This window comes from Aethalodelphis obliquidens, unplaced genomic scaffold (assembly GCF_003676395.1).
Source record: "Aethalodelphis obliquidens isolate GAN/ISIS:26980383/991018 unplaced genomic scaffold, ASM367639v1 scaffold41, whole genome shotgun sequence".
In the NCBI taxonomy this organism is placed as follows: Eukaryota; Metazoa; Chordata; class Mammalia; order Artiodactyla; family Delphinidae; genus Aethalodelphis; species Aethalodelphis obliquidens.
Genome location: NW_020837985.1, coordinates 2854886 through 2867753, shown reverse-complemented (window position 1 = coordinate 2867753; position 12868 = coordinate 2854886). Strand labels below are relative to the sequence as shown.

The 12868-nt window shown below is 36.4% G+C and overlaps 2 protein-coding genes across 12 annotated transcripts in view; one reads left to right on the top strand and one right to left on the bottom strand.

Annotated features, from left to right (window-relative positions):
• TATDN1 (TatD DNase domain containing 1) overlaps positions 1–10167 on the top strand; it is a 38390-nt gene extending 28223 nt beyond the window's left edge. For 3 of the 7 annotated variants that reach the window (XM_027132407.1, XM_027132409.1, XM_027132413.1), the window contains 3 exons: positions 5398–5468; positions 6618–6744; positions 9969–10167. In XM_027132407.1, coding sequence (XP_026988208.1) covers positions 5398–5468; positions 6618–6744; positions 9969–10071 — 301 coding nt within the window. In that variant the 3' untranslated portion in view covers positions 10072–10167. Of the gene's footprint in view, positions 1–5397; positions 5469–6617; positions 6745–8620 lie in introns of all 7 variants that reach the window. The other 4 variants (XM_027132410.1, XM_027132412.1, XR_003438351.1 and 1 more) reach the window with 3 other exon arrangements.
• Positions 1–12868, bottom strand: part of RNF139 (ring finger protein 139) — a 37929-nt gene that overhangs the window by 11012 nt on the left and 14049 nt on the right. For 4 of the 5 annotated variants that reach the window (XM_027132404.1, XM_027132400.1, XM_027132403.1 and 1 more), the window contains one exon: positions 10282–12813. The exons of the other annotated variant lie outside the window; for it this stretch is intronic. In XM_027132404.1, coding sequence (XP_026988205.1) covers positions 11000–12754 — 1755 coding nt within the window. In that variant the 5' untranslated portion in view covers positions 12755–12813 and the 3' untranslated portion in view covers positions 10282–10999. Of the gene's footprint in view, positions 1–10281; positions 12814–12868 lie in introns of those variants that run through there. 5 annotated transcript variants of the gene reach the window in all.

Below are 12868 nucleotides of genomic sequence, written 5' to 3'. Positions count from 1 at the left end.
CTTCTTTCATATTTTAAATAAATTGATGATTTAATTAATTTATATATTAACATGGAAATAATGCATGCATAAAGTAGTATTAAAAGACTTATAAGCACAGTCTCCCAGCATGCCATCTACCCCAAGTTAATTTTTCCAGAGCCAACCACTTTACTCTTTATCACCTTGTATCTAAATATTACATATATGCTATTAACTCTTAATTCATTCCCTTTGTCTATTCCCATTAAGGCGTTTGAGCACTTTAGTTCTTTATCCAGTACTGCCCCCCCACCTCCATTATTTCCTCTATAGCCCTCTCAATGTAGTTATTTCAGAATTTTTGGTTATATGCATGTTACGTGTTTTCATTATTATGTCTGTGTAAAATATTGTTGACTGCTGAACCATGTGATGTACCACTTTTTTATTTTCCTGGAGTAACTTTCCTCATATTTTTATTTACTTGGCTTTCTTCAAAACTTGAAGCCTTCTTCACATTTTTCAACAACTATGTAAAATGCTTTTTTCTATTTTTCCACATAAGGAAACCTGTGTGGATAATCAGATAATTCGTTAGTTCCTGACCCTTCTATCTTTCTGCTACAGTTTGGACTAGTGTCTTTTCTGTATTAGAACTCCTATTTTTAAATCCCATGTATTCTATTTTGTTTTGATGGAACACATATTTGCAAATGAATTAATTCTCTTCATCTTGAAAGTTTACCTGGATAGTCAATGAAAGGGGAAAAAAGAAAAACATACTTTCACTTGATATTTTTTCTAGGCATAAAATTCTAGATTAGAGATCATTTTCACTGAGGATTTACAATATCCCAGTTCTAGGTTCCAGTCTGTATTCTGTTTCCCAATACATTACCTGTGACATACTTCTTTCCCTGTGGAATATTTTAGTTATTTATCTCTGGTATTATCAAAATGTGCAAAATGTGTTTTGATGGGTTTTTGTCATTCTCCACTGGCCCCTTCCAGCTAGAGGCTCATCTTTGTCAGGCCTGAGAAGTTTTCTCAATTTTTTTTTTTTCTATTCTTTCTTTGTACCTCCCAGGCTGATACTCTGATCTCATTTTTTAAATTATTTGTTTATTGATTGATTTTTGGTTGTGTTGGGTCTTTGTTGCAACGCGTGGGCTTTCTCTAGTTGCGGCGAGTGGGGCTGCTCTTCATTGCGGTGCGTGGGTTTCTTATTGCTGTGGCTTCTCTTGTTGCAGAGCACAGGCCCTAGGCACACGGGCTTCAGTAGTTGCACCACGTGGGCTCAGTAGTTGTGGCTCATGGGCTCTAGAGTACAGGCTCAATAGCTGTGGCACACGGGCTTAGTTGCTCCATGGCATGTGGGATCTTCCTGGACCAGGGCTCTAACACGTGTCCCCTGCATTGGCAGGAAAATTCTTAACCACTGCGCCACCAGGGAAGTCCCTGATCTCATTTTTTTATTCTACAATTTCTATCTAATTTTTTTCCTCCTCTCAAACAAGTGCTTTATTTTTCAACCTTTTTTTTTTTGGCTGTACCACATGGCTTGCAGGATTTTAGTTCCCCAAACAGGGATCAAACCTGTGCTCCCTGCAGTGGAAGCCTGGAGTCCTAACCACTGGACTGCCAGGGAATTCCCTTTTTCAACTTTTTAAGGAAACTTACTTAAGCTTTTGTTTTCAGTCTCTGAAAGCTCTCATTTTTTTTCCTACCGTATTCTTGTTTGGTAGATGCAGCATCTTCCCATCTCTCTAAAGATATGTTATATATATATGCCATTTAATGCTTTTATTTCCTCTGAGTTCCTTGTCCTCTTTGTTTTGGTCTCTATCTTGATAGAGGCTTTCTTCAAATGTCAGGCAGTTCTTTGCTGTATATTTTAAGAGCAAAGGGGGAAAAGCTGTTGGAAGCTCCGTGGGGAGATAGCCCATCAACTGCAGGCCCACAGATGGCCAACTGACTTTCTCGCCGGGGAATCCTTAGTGTCAGCTTGTCAAGATCTTCCTCTGGGTTTGTTCAGTTTCTCCAGAGAGGGCTCCTCTGATCCCTGGTGGGAAAATGGGATGAGAATTCATAAACATACCTATGTTCTGAAGCAGGATGGTGCTGGAGAGGGGATGCCTCCGTTCAGTAAGCAGTCAGTCTCCATTTCTAGTCCATGCCTCACCCTGCCCTCCTCCCTGCTGCTTGTCTTCCAGTCCAGAGACGGCACACATCTCTCTCTCTGTCTCTGCCTCTCTCTCTCGGGCCAGGGTACAGGGCAGTTGTCATCTCTGCACCAATTTATTGGAAAGTAATCTGAGAATCCCATCTTCTCTTTACCCTGACTTTTCAAGCAATCCCCATTTCAGTCCCCTGCCCTGCCCCATCCTTTCTAGGTACCTAGTTCTTCCAGTTCTTAGAACTTCCTTGGGAGAATTTGTTGGCTTATCTTCAGTATCTCTCTACAGGCACATAGCACTTAAGTCACTTGGCACATAAACATAGATCGTTTACCACTTCTCTATCTACTTTCTGCTTTATATTTTGTGATGAGTTAGAAATGTCTCCTAGTTTCATCAAAACATGCTGTTTCTTATTTTGGGATGATTTTCAAGAGAAGGGGGTAGAGACCTTTATTTCACAAACTTGAACTGTACGTCTGTCTTAGAGGTTTCTAAGTGATCTTGAGTTTATAAAGACTTGGCTTTAAGCTAATTACTTGAGATTTTTTTTCTCCTACATTAACTCAGAATTAATGGGTCAGTAGTTTATTTAGTCGAAGTCAATATTTCTGTACTTCTTTTGAAATTCAGTTTAGAGTAGTCTTAATCTGAGTTTCTGGGGTATGGTAATTTAATCTGTTTACATTATGATATAGTCTTTGGTTTCTAAAGATTAAATTAGAATTTTTTCCCCCCAAGAAAATGGGAAAGTTTCAAATTTGACCACAGAATTATGCACATGCTCTTCCTTAAATGGGAAACCTTAATAGAGATTCTGGCTTTGATTAAAAATATTTCTTCTGATAGTATATAGTTCTGTATTTAGATCAGTTTTTTTTTAACTGATGTGTAGTTTATTTAAATATTGTTTCAAATGTACAGCAAAGTGATTCAGTTATACATCTTTTCCATTATAGTTTATGACAAGATATTGAATACAGTTCCCCGTGCTATACAGCAAATCCTTCTCGTTTGTCTATTTATATATGGTAGTGTACATCTGTTAATACCATACTCCCAGTTTATCCCTCCCCGCCTCCCTTTCCCCTTTGGTAACCATAAGTTTGTTTTCTATGTCTGTGTAGATCAGTTTTTACAAGCATTAATATATGTAGGAAAAGAGTCAATCAGACAATTTGTTTTCATGAGATTAAAAATATGCAAATACTCCAAAAATTTGGTCATGTTTTAAATTTAGTATCCATATCAAATATATCAGCATATTTTAGAAAATATATTGACCAAGTATTAAGCTGGTTGAAAATAAGAATTTTGTTTTTTTCTAGAGAACACTAACAAAAGGCTGGTACTTACGGTAAACCAGACACACATTTCCCTCCTACCCCTCCTAAAATGCTAAAATAAAATTATATTCAAAAAGGAAAAGTAAAGAAAAAAAGGCCAAAGTTTTGCTAATGGAGAAATGTTTTGTAGATTTCTGGAAGACAGATTAAATTGGAAGAGAAAAACTTAGACGACTGTACCACTAAAGGGCCTCAGAGGAGATGGGAGCAGGTGTTGCAGACAGAATCCCAGAAAGGCTTCGGACTTAGAATGGCGACCAAAACAGGGTGATTGAAGGCCTATATAGAGAAAGATACCAATCCCCATATCCACTCCCATGCACAGAGTACAAAGGAGCAAGCATTTATACTCGGGGGGAAAGTAATTTTTTCTCAAGAAAACTGAACAAACTGGATTATTGAGGACTAAGACTTGGAATGCTTATGTCGATCCCAGAGGAAAGCATTCAGTGGGTGGGACGGGATCATCCAGGAGTTGATAATTGATGGGGCTATAGGTAATAGATACATGGAGAAGGGGGTGCTGTGTTATTCTAGTTATGTGTATATTTGAAACTCTCCATAATGAAAAGTTATATCAAGTCCTGAAGTTAAAAATGCAACATAAGGACAGTATGTCATCACATATATAGCAAACCATCCCAAAACTCATTGACATATTACAGTAAACTTTTTTTTTTTTTTTAAACACTCATGGGTCTTTGGGTCAGCTGGGGTTTAATTGATAGAGGTGAACTCTGCCACAGGCTCCATGTTGGGTTCAGATCTTCGCCATGTGTTTTCATTGGGGATGCCCAGGCTGAAGAGGTAACAGTTACTTAGTGTATGCTAATCTCAGAAGATCATGAGGGTGCCATTGCAAATCACGAAAGTGCATTCCAAGCCTCTTGGCCATATCATCCCATTGGTCAAAGCAAGTCTTGAGGCCATGGCCAGATTCAGGTTCCTTCTTCCTACTAAGAAATCATGGCAAGGGTGCAGATATGTAATTCTGTCAAATGAGAGAGAATTGGAACCAATAATCCTGTCTATCTCAGGGTGTGAAAATGAAAATTAATTCCCCAGAAAAAAAGGTATGAAAGAAACAGGGCCTCGGAGACCAATTCAGGAGTCCTAAAATTGACTAATTGAAGTCCCAGAGAGAAGAAAGAAAATGAAAGAGGAAAAGTCCTGTTTTTCCATAATATGTTCCCAGTTAGGGGTGGGGAAGAGTCTAAATTGGAAGATTCCAGCTGCCTAAATGGATGAAAAGGTTTTATGCCCGGACACATTATCACGTTTCAGAATATCAGGAGTAATAGAAGATCTTAAAAGTTTCCAGATTTGGGGGTGGGTTGTGGTGGGGTCTAAACAGGAATAATAAAACTGGCATCTCCTAACCAGCTTTCTAGTTTCATACCATGTTAAATACTCATAGTTCTAACAGTGATTGTGATTTTCATCCTTTGTGAAGATTCTATTTCTGATTAGTGAAACATGAACCTTGAGTATCTGATTCCTTCATACCAGTGAATCCCTGGGTATTTGGCCCATAAAGAAATTGGCCATACCTTCAAATGCAGCCTTATGAGCTCTAAATTATGCAAATTACCCAGAGATGCAAATAAATTCTTTTCAAAGAATTGTTTAACATAGACTGTTACAGAAAGTTATTGGACGATCAACCGAAGGCACAAAAAATTGCACCCCCTAAAGGCAGGATCTGGTTGGAATAGATCTTAACCTGGATTCTGTAAGGATGGGAATGTGCAAATACTTTCTAAAGTATACTTCCATTGTAGCCAACCAAAGTTTTGTTTCAGGATTTTGGGTTAGTTCTGTAATCTGTTTTAGACAAGTTTATAATATGAAAAAGTTGCTGTTCATTAAATGCACCTTTTTATTTTATATATGAATAACTTTTTTTTTTCAAGCTCACTGAAAACTGAGGCTAATTTGGAAGTTCTGAAGTCAATACCTAGTGAAAAATTAATGATTGAGACTGGTAAGTTTGCTTTTAGAACTTAATTTTCATATTAAACCATACCCAAAAAGAGCTAGAGAAAAGTAAACAAGTATTATTTTATTAGCATGCTCAACCTCAACAATTACACTTTTCAGGAAGTCTTTGGGAGCTGTAATGGAAAATATTTACACAAGCGAGTTTTTCAATTTTAGAAGTCTGACTAAGCCTAAGCACTTAAGAATGGAACGTCAGACCATGTGGGTAACTAAGGAGGCTGTTGTATTAAACAGGAGTCTTAACTAAGCATTTCACCTCAGGCTTTCAAAAACTATTCAGAATTTTTTTTAAACAATGTCTTCTTTGTAATGGCTTAATTGTACAATACTTTTTAAGTGCAAACATTTAAATCAATTGGATTTAAGAATTTTAGCAATTAATCTGCTGCCTCTCAAAGTAAGACAAAGTTAGAAGCTAAAAATTTTATCTCTACCCTGAGCTCAAGGCTCTTCTTATACACATGGACTTTTTTAGTAAAGTCAAGACTGAGCCATTCTGAAGAAATCAGGTGTATTTCCTTGGGGAGTCATGAAAACTAAATTATCTTATTAAAAATACAATGGTTGTAAAATGTGTAAGCTATTACAATTCTTTATTAGAGATTTAGGTAAGTAAATAATCCCAGTATTCAAAGCCACTGTTTTTGGGACTTCCCTGGCCGTCCAGTGATTAAGCTTCCACTGGAGGGGGGACGGGGTTCGATCCCTGGTCATCAGGGAACTAGGATCCCGCATGCCACGTGGCACGGCCAAAAAATACAAACAACAACAAAAAACAAAAAAAATCAAAGCCACTGTTTTACATTCAGTAGGGGCAAACAGAAGTTTAACTTAAATGTTTTCATGTTACAGCTGTATTTCTTTTAGCTTTAGATTTTTTAAAGCATACCATACACCAACAATACTGTTAGTGGGGAAAAAAAGAAATAAAAGTTTAAGAATTTGTACAGTTCAAGATTTTATCTTGTACTTTCCTTAAAGCTGTTTTCTGTTGCCTTTTACCATTTTTTAAGCTGAATCATGGTGTATATTTTAGAGGTTATATAATAGTTTAATAATATTCATTAAAAAACAATAATTTAAAAAGGTAAAAATCTCTTTGAGAGACTTCTCTTTCTTCGCTTAACTCTAGATGCACCTTGGTGTGGAGTCAAAAGTACACATGCTGGATCAAAATATATAAAAACTTCATTTCCCACCAAAAAGAAGTGGGAAAATGGGCACTGTTTGAAAGACAGAAATGAACCCTGCCATATAATGTAAGTATCTTGTTTTCATGGTGTCCAGAACATTGAAGTCAACCATCAAATGCCATTTACAAAATGAACTCAAGGGACAGAATTAAAGTTGGGTGAAATCCAAGTGAAGTTATCAAACACCATTTTAATGCAGTGATTTGGAGGAATTCGTGCCTAATTGCTGTGTATCAGCTCCTTTTTTCATATCCTCTCAACCCAGAGTGGTTTTATTACAGAGTAAGAACTTCATGTGATTTTGGTCATTTGTCATTTTGTAGGGAGGGAAAAAGATCTTAAAGCTATCCATACATAGAATCACCTTACCTGGCTTAAGTTCTGTTATCTTGCAGGTTTCCTGCTGATGTATAAAAGCACAGTCTTAGCAGAAGACCTTTTTTTAATGGTATCTGTATTTTAAGTGATTTGACAGCTTGAATGAACCTAAGAAATAACACAGTTCTTTAAGCCTCTGAACAAAAGGACAAATTATAGAAATGATTTCCTTTTTCCAACCGAGAAAAAGGGCAGAACTTTATAGAATTTTATTTCCTAGGGAAAAAAAAACTAATTCAGAATCATTTTTTAAACTAATACAGAGCACATGTGAAAAGGGCGGTATTACACATCTAACTGCCAAGGAGCTGTACAGCATATTGTAATTTATAGGAAAAGTTTATTTTAATGGGCCTGTCATCCAGTTTCTTTTGTTGCACAAGCAGTAATTTAAATCTGACTGTATCAATCTAGTATGGCTTACCAGTTCGGGCAACTGGATATATTTATCACACATTCATAAAAATTAATATAGGATTGTTGTAGTAATTCCTTTAATATGCTCCATCTTTTTTTAGTAGTTTTAACAGGTAAGAATATATTAGATAAGCCAGATCTAAAATTCAGTGAGCAGAAAAATAAAGAATTATTCTATAAAGATACACTGGAAAGATTTTCCTTTATTTTTATTAACATGCTGATGTTGGCAAAGACTTTAAAACTGAATGTTTTAAAATCTGTAGGGTGAGGAATATATTTAAACTCTGATTAGTAAAGAAACACTTGTAATTTTTATGAAATGTAGGTACTTGCAAGTTCAGTCCAGAGACATTTCAGTAATTCTTTGGAGATTTAAAAGGACAGTAGAGACAAGAAACTGGCAGTTTTCCAGCAGCCAGCTTAGAGGAAGTAGTTGCCAACAGTGTATCTAAATTGGTTTTCCACACTGCCTTAATCTTAAGTAAAAGTATAGCTGTTGACTTTAGCTGCATATTTTCAAGACAAAATTTTAAGGTGTTTCTAAATGCAGACTATTAAGAACCAAGAAGGCTTTTGAGTATCTACTGCAATCATGAATACCAGTTCTGAGTAGGCAGAGCTTGGGAAAATCAACATTTGCAAACTGAAAAATTTTAAACCGCATTTCAGAAATACACATGCCCCTAGTCTAATGCGAAATATTAATTAGCAAGTTAATTCCTACTTACAAAGTCATTTTTATAAACTCCATCTGTTAAGAGTTTTATGTTCCAATTATTTGTATAGAGATCTCTGCCCCCCCCCCGCCCCCATTAGATTATAAGTTCCTTGAAATACATTTTGGAGCTCTTGCCAAATATCAGGAAAGGTACAAGTTACTGAGACTACACAGAAGAATCAAGACCGTTCCCACCCTCATCCCACCAGATGAGTAGGTACACTGTGCCAGGCACTTTGGTTAAGGCGTTAACCAAGTCTGACAAGGATCCTCCTAGAGCAAACAAGCAGATAAAAAGTATAATCCAAGATAGTAGTGCTGTTATAGAGGTATGAACATATAACTGGGACCATAGGACAGAGCAGCTGCCTGCCCTGAGGGGAAATGGAGTGCTTAACTAAGGTGACATTTCATCTGTTTACTAAGTTGGACCAGGAGTTAGGCCAGACCAAGACAAACACCTTCAGCGAAGGCAGACTGAAGAAGAGCTTGGAACAATGACTGCAGTGTGGCATAAAGTAGGATGCTCGGTAAGTGATAGGGAAGGTACTGTAAGGCCAGAGAGTGAGGGCTTTTGTGTGCCACCCTTAGGAATTTAGATTTTATCAGAACCCAAAGGATTTTAAGCAGGAAAGCTATTAACTGGTATCAGTGTGGAGAAAGGACCAGAAGGGAGATTGGTGGCAGGAATCATACTGATTTCCCAGTATTATGTATTTCCAATTCCAAGTAGTTAATAGAAGAAAAATCTAGTTTGCTAAGAAAATTGAATCTTTAGTGTCACTTTCAGTGTTAACAGATTTGCTTTTAGCCTATTTGGACTGTCAGATAAAAACTGTATCGTCAGTTCATTTAATATAAACAAGGCTTTTGTTACTCCTATAGAATTTAAAAGTTCCAGTTAATCTGTAATCTCTGTCCCTGATTCCTTTAGGTGTTCATATTTTAAAAACCCATAAAGGGAACAAAAAGCTTAAGACAAAGAATATTTCAATGTCTAATTCTGACTTTGAACTTTCTAGTTCATGTATAAGAAATATTGTCTACATATAATATTGCTAGAAAACAGCTACTGGTAATTATCATTATTCTAGGCAAAGAAACAAAGATTCACACCTTTCTGTTGAAGGGGAAAACATAGGACGTTCTCTCTCCCCATCCCCCCCTAATAACCATACATTGTTCTAAGTAACTTGCTCTAACTTCCTTTGTTGTCAGTCTGCTGGTGGTGATGCAGCAATTTCTTGCTGTCCTTTACGACCAGTTCTCTAAGCAGTGGCTTTCAAACTTTAACTGCTATCCCCACAGTACCACACTGTGACTCAGTACACTTGCATGTATAAATAAAACCCAAACAAAAATGAAACAGTACTTGCCTTACTAAATGCAGTGTGCTTTTCCTTTTTATTTTTTAAAAGCGCATCATGACCCACTAATGTGTAATTAACCCACAGTTTAAAAGGACTCTTCATTTCCACTGGGTTAATTCCGTAATTGTGGTACACATATGGGCTGGTTTTGTAATTTACTTGAACCTGGTGCCTGGCTCTAGTTATATGCAAGACTGTCTCAGAAATTTGTCTTTAACTGCTCTGTTTTAAATATCCTAGCAGTTAAACTTTCTGTTAACGTTGCTGAAAACTTTAACGCCTGCTCGGCTTTTTATGTTAAAAGATGCTAAAACAGTATCTTTTCCTTTATGTGAAAAAAGATAATACCTTTAAAACAGAATATGTACTTAGAAATGTAACCATCCATTTTTGTTCTGTTTTAGTCAAATACTGGAAATAATGTCAGCAGTAAGAGATGAAGATCCACTGGAACTAGCCAATACGCTATATAACAACACTATTAAAATATTTTTTCCTGACATGTAACTGGTATGTGTCTCCCGTTTTTCCATCATGTACATAAAATTTCATGGTAAAACTTAAAAGTTTCAATAAAGGAATTCTCTGGAAGTTGTCTAAAGAGGTATTATATCACTGTATGCCACCCATGAAGTCAGATGAGAATTTTTTAAAGTCACTTAATGTCTTAGTTTAAAATAGTGAAATCCCCCAAATATTTCATGTTGTAATCTCTTCAAAAGTTCAAAAGGACAGTTTTATGTCAACTCTGCAAACAGATTGGCTAACAAATATAGTGATTTTTACATCAAAAATAGCACATCCTGGTTTATACCAAAGGTTAGTTGATATATAAATAAGCCTGTTTCTCAACTCACACACTCTCCGAATTGTGACTTTCAAACCCAGCTCGACCACAATGCTACTCTCAAATTTCAAAAAAGTGTCTCAATCACTTCTGGCAGCCTATTTTTTTCCTTAGTTTTAAAAATACTCTACATTTAGCATTTATCCTCTGGTTGGTCCAAATTATCTGATTTCTTTGATTTAATACGGTTTCCCCTGATTTGCATTTTTATTCTCTCCCATCCATTTTAAAGAAAAACTAGGGTCCAGAGTTAGATACATTATATACTTCCATTGAGGAATCTTTGGCACAGTTGACGCACCATATTATTACATCTATTAAAAAGTTATTTGTTCAAATTTGTCATAAAAATGTGAAAATTTTATTCTATGTACAATAATGTACACAAATTTAAATAGGTCACCAAAGAGACCAGAAGTAATTGAAGAGGTATATTTACAGTAGCACATCACAGTAAACGGAAAACCATTCACAGATTCAACATTGATACTGTTTTTGTGCTTGGTTACACACTGAAGTGAAGCATATTACTCCATTTTGGATGAACTGAATTTTAAACAAATACCTCAATGATTAGTAAATGCTATTTTAATCAGTATCATCATTAATCAGTTCTTCAGCTGCTGTGCCTGTGTGCTGAATCACTCCATTTCTTTCTCTTTGAGCGTCGTCATCACAGTCTGAACTGTCGTCATTCAATTCCCGGTCAGATTCAGCAGCAGCTTCTCTTACAGCTTCCTCTGGATTTTCATTGGGTGCGATAAATCCATTGTTGTTAGATATATTTGAATTATCCTTGGTATCATCTTCAATGTACACTTTTTGATGGCACATCGGACAAGTATCTTGAATGTACAGCCATTTCCGAAGGCAAAGTGCATGGAAATAATGATTACATGGTGTAATACGAGCAGATGTTGTAAACTCATGATAGCAGATTGCACATACATCATCTATTTCTTGTAGGCGGCTCCCTTTTATTTCAGGAAGTGAATTAATTTTTTTTACAGCAGTTCTACGATTCATGAATGTCTTCCAGCCATTTTTTGCTTGTAAATAGATGTTAAAATAGGCATGTAAGCACATCATACAAGCCCGAATTTTACTTCCTGACTCAAACATCATAGTATAAGCCCCATTTCCAAACATTACCACTCCAAATATAAATTCAATAATATTGCCTGTTGAACGAACATAGTAGACATAATCATCAAGCTTTTCCCAGAGGACATTATAGTAGCCATCAATCATGAATAACGTATAAACAGTGAGAGAAACAATTACTTTTAAGCAGAGTTCCACACAAAAGGCTGTAACTGCAAACAACCATGTATTTAGTGCATAGTGATGCCAAAGAACGTAACTGAGTATAACAGGAAGAATAAACAGGCAAGCAGAGACAAAGAGCACAGGAAAATGTCTACGAAAAGATGACACATGAGAGGCACTGAGAGACATTAATACAGGGTCTGTCATTCCGTGGATGAAATGCAGGACTGCTGTTAATAAAAGGCACATGTTTCTACTTAAGCGAATAAGTCTCTCTTCTGGTCTTAGCCCACTTAAACCAGTCTGAAGAGCCAAAATAAAAAATAAAACAGGTGCTACAAAGCCAAGCCGCCTGTCATCTTCTTCAGTTGATCCAATAAAGGCCAATATTCCAAGACCCAAATAATGGGCTATTGAGGAAATTACAGCACTCATGCCCAGTACAGTGAGTGTAGAATCACATCCACTAATTATAAGATTACAAATGAGGTCCCAGAAATCATCCCAAGAAATAACGAAGGAATCAGTTTCATTTGCCATCCTTAAAATGTACATTAATACCGTAGCCTGAGCTGTAATTCTTGTTAGCCAAAAGACTCTCAGTACAGCTGGGAAACGAATCCTCTTCCATGTGTCCTCCATTAATAACTGTAATCCATAAATTCGATACATGTGCCTTACTAAAAGATAAACGTATCTTGTGGAATAATAAAACCACTTAAGTTTCACTGCCAAGACAAGCACTGTATTTAACGTGAGAATCAAGGAAGAGGTAAAAACTAAAGTCTCTCGGATGTGTAATGGTAGCTCTGTGATTAAGCCTATTACAGGAACCAAGAGATCCAAAATAATTAACTGTGAATAGACGGAATGAATTTGGAGTAGTGTAATGTATCCAATTCCAAATGTTAGCTGTAGAACGATGAGTGCCATCCACAGCGAGGGCCCTTTTCGAGGAAGCAGCTCAATTCCAAAAGCTGATGTGTTGTAGGCACCATAGAAGTCAATGTGCAAAGCAGCATAATAATTTACCAACACTGAAGTTGCAGCTAATAGAAAGGCTGAGCTGTACATGTAAAACTTGAAAAGTGATCGCTGTGACAAGATCAGAACAATACTGGATACAAATATACCTAAAAAAAAAAGAAAGGACATTCGAATGAAACATTTTTAAAGAATGTTTTTTCC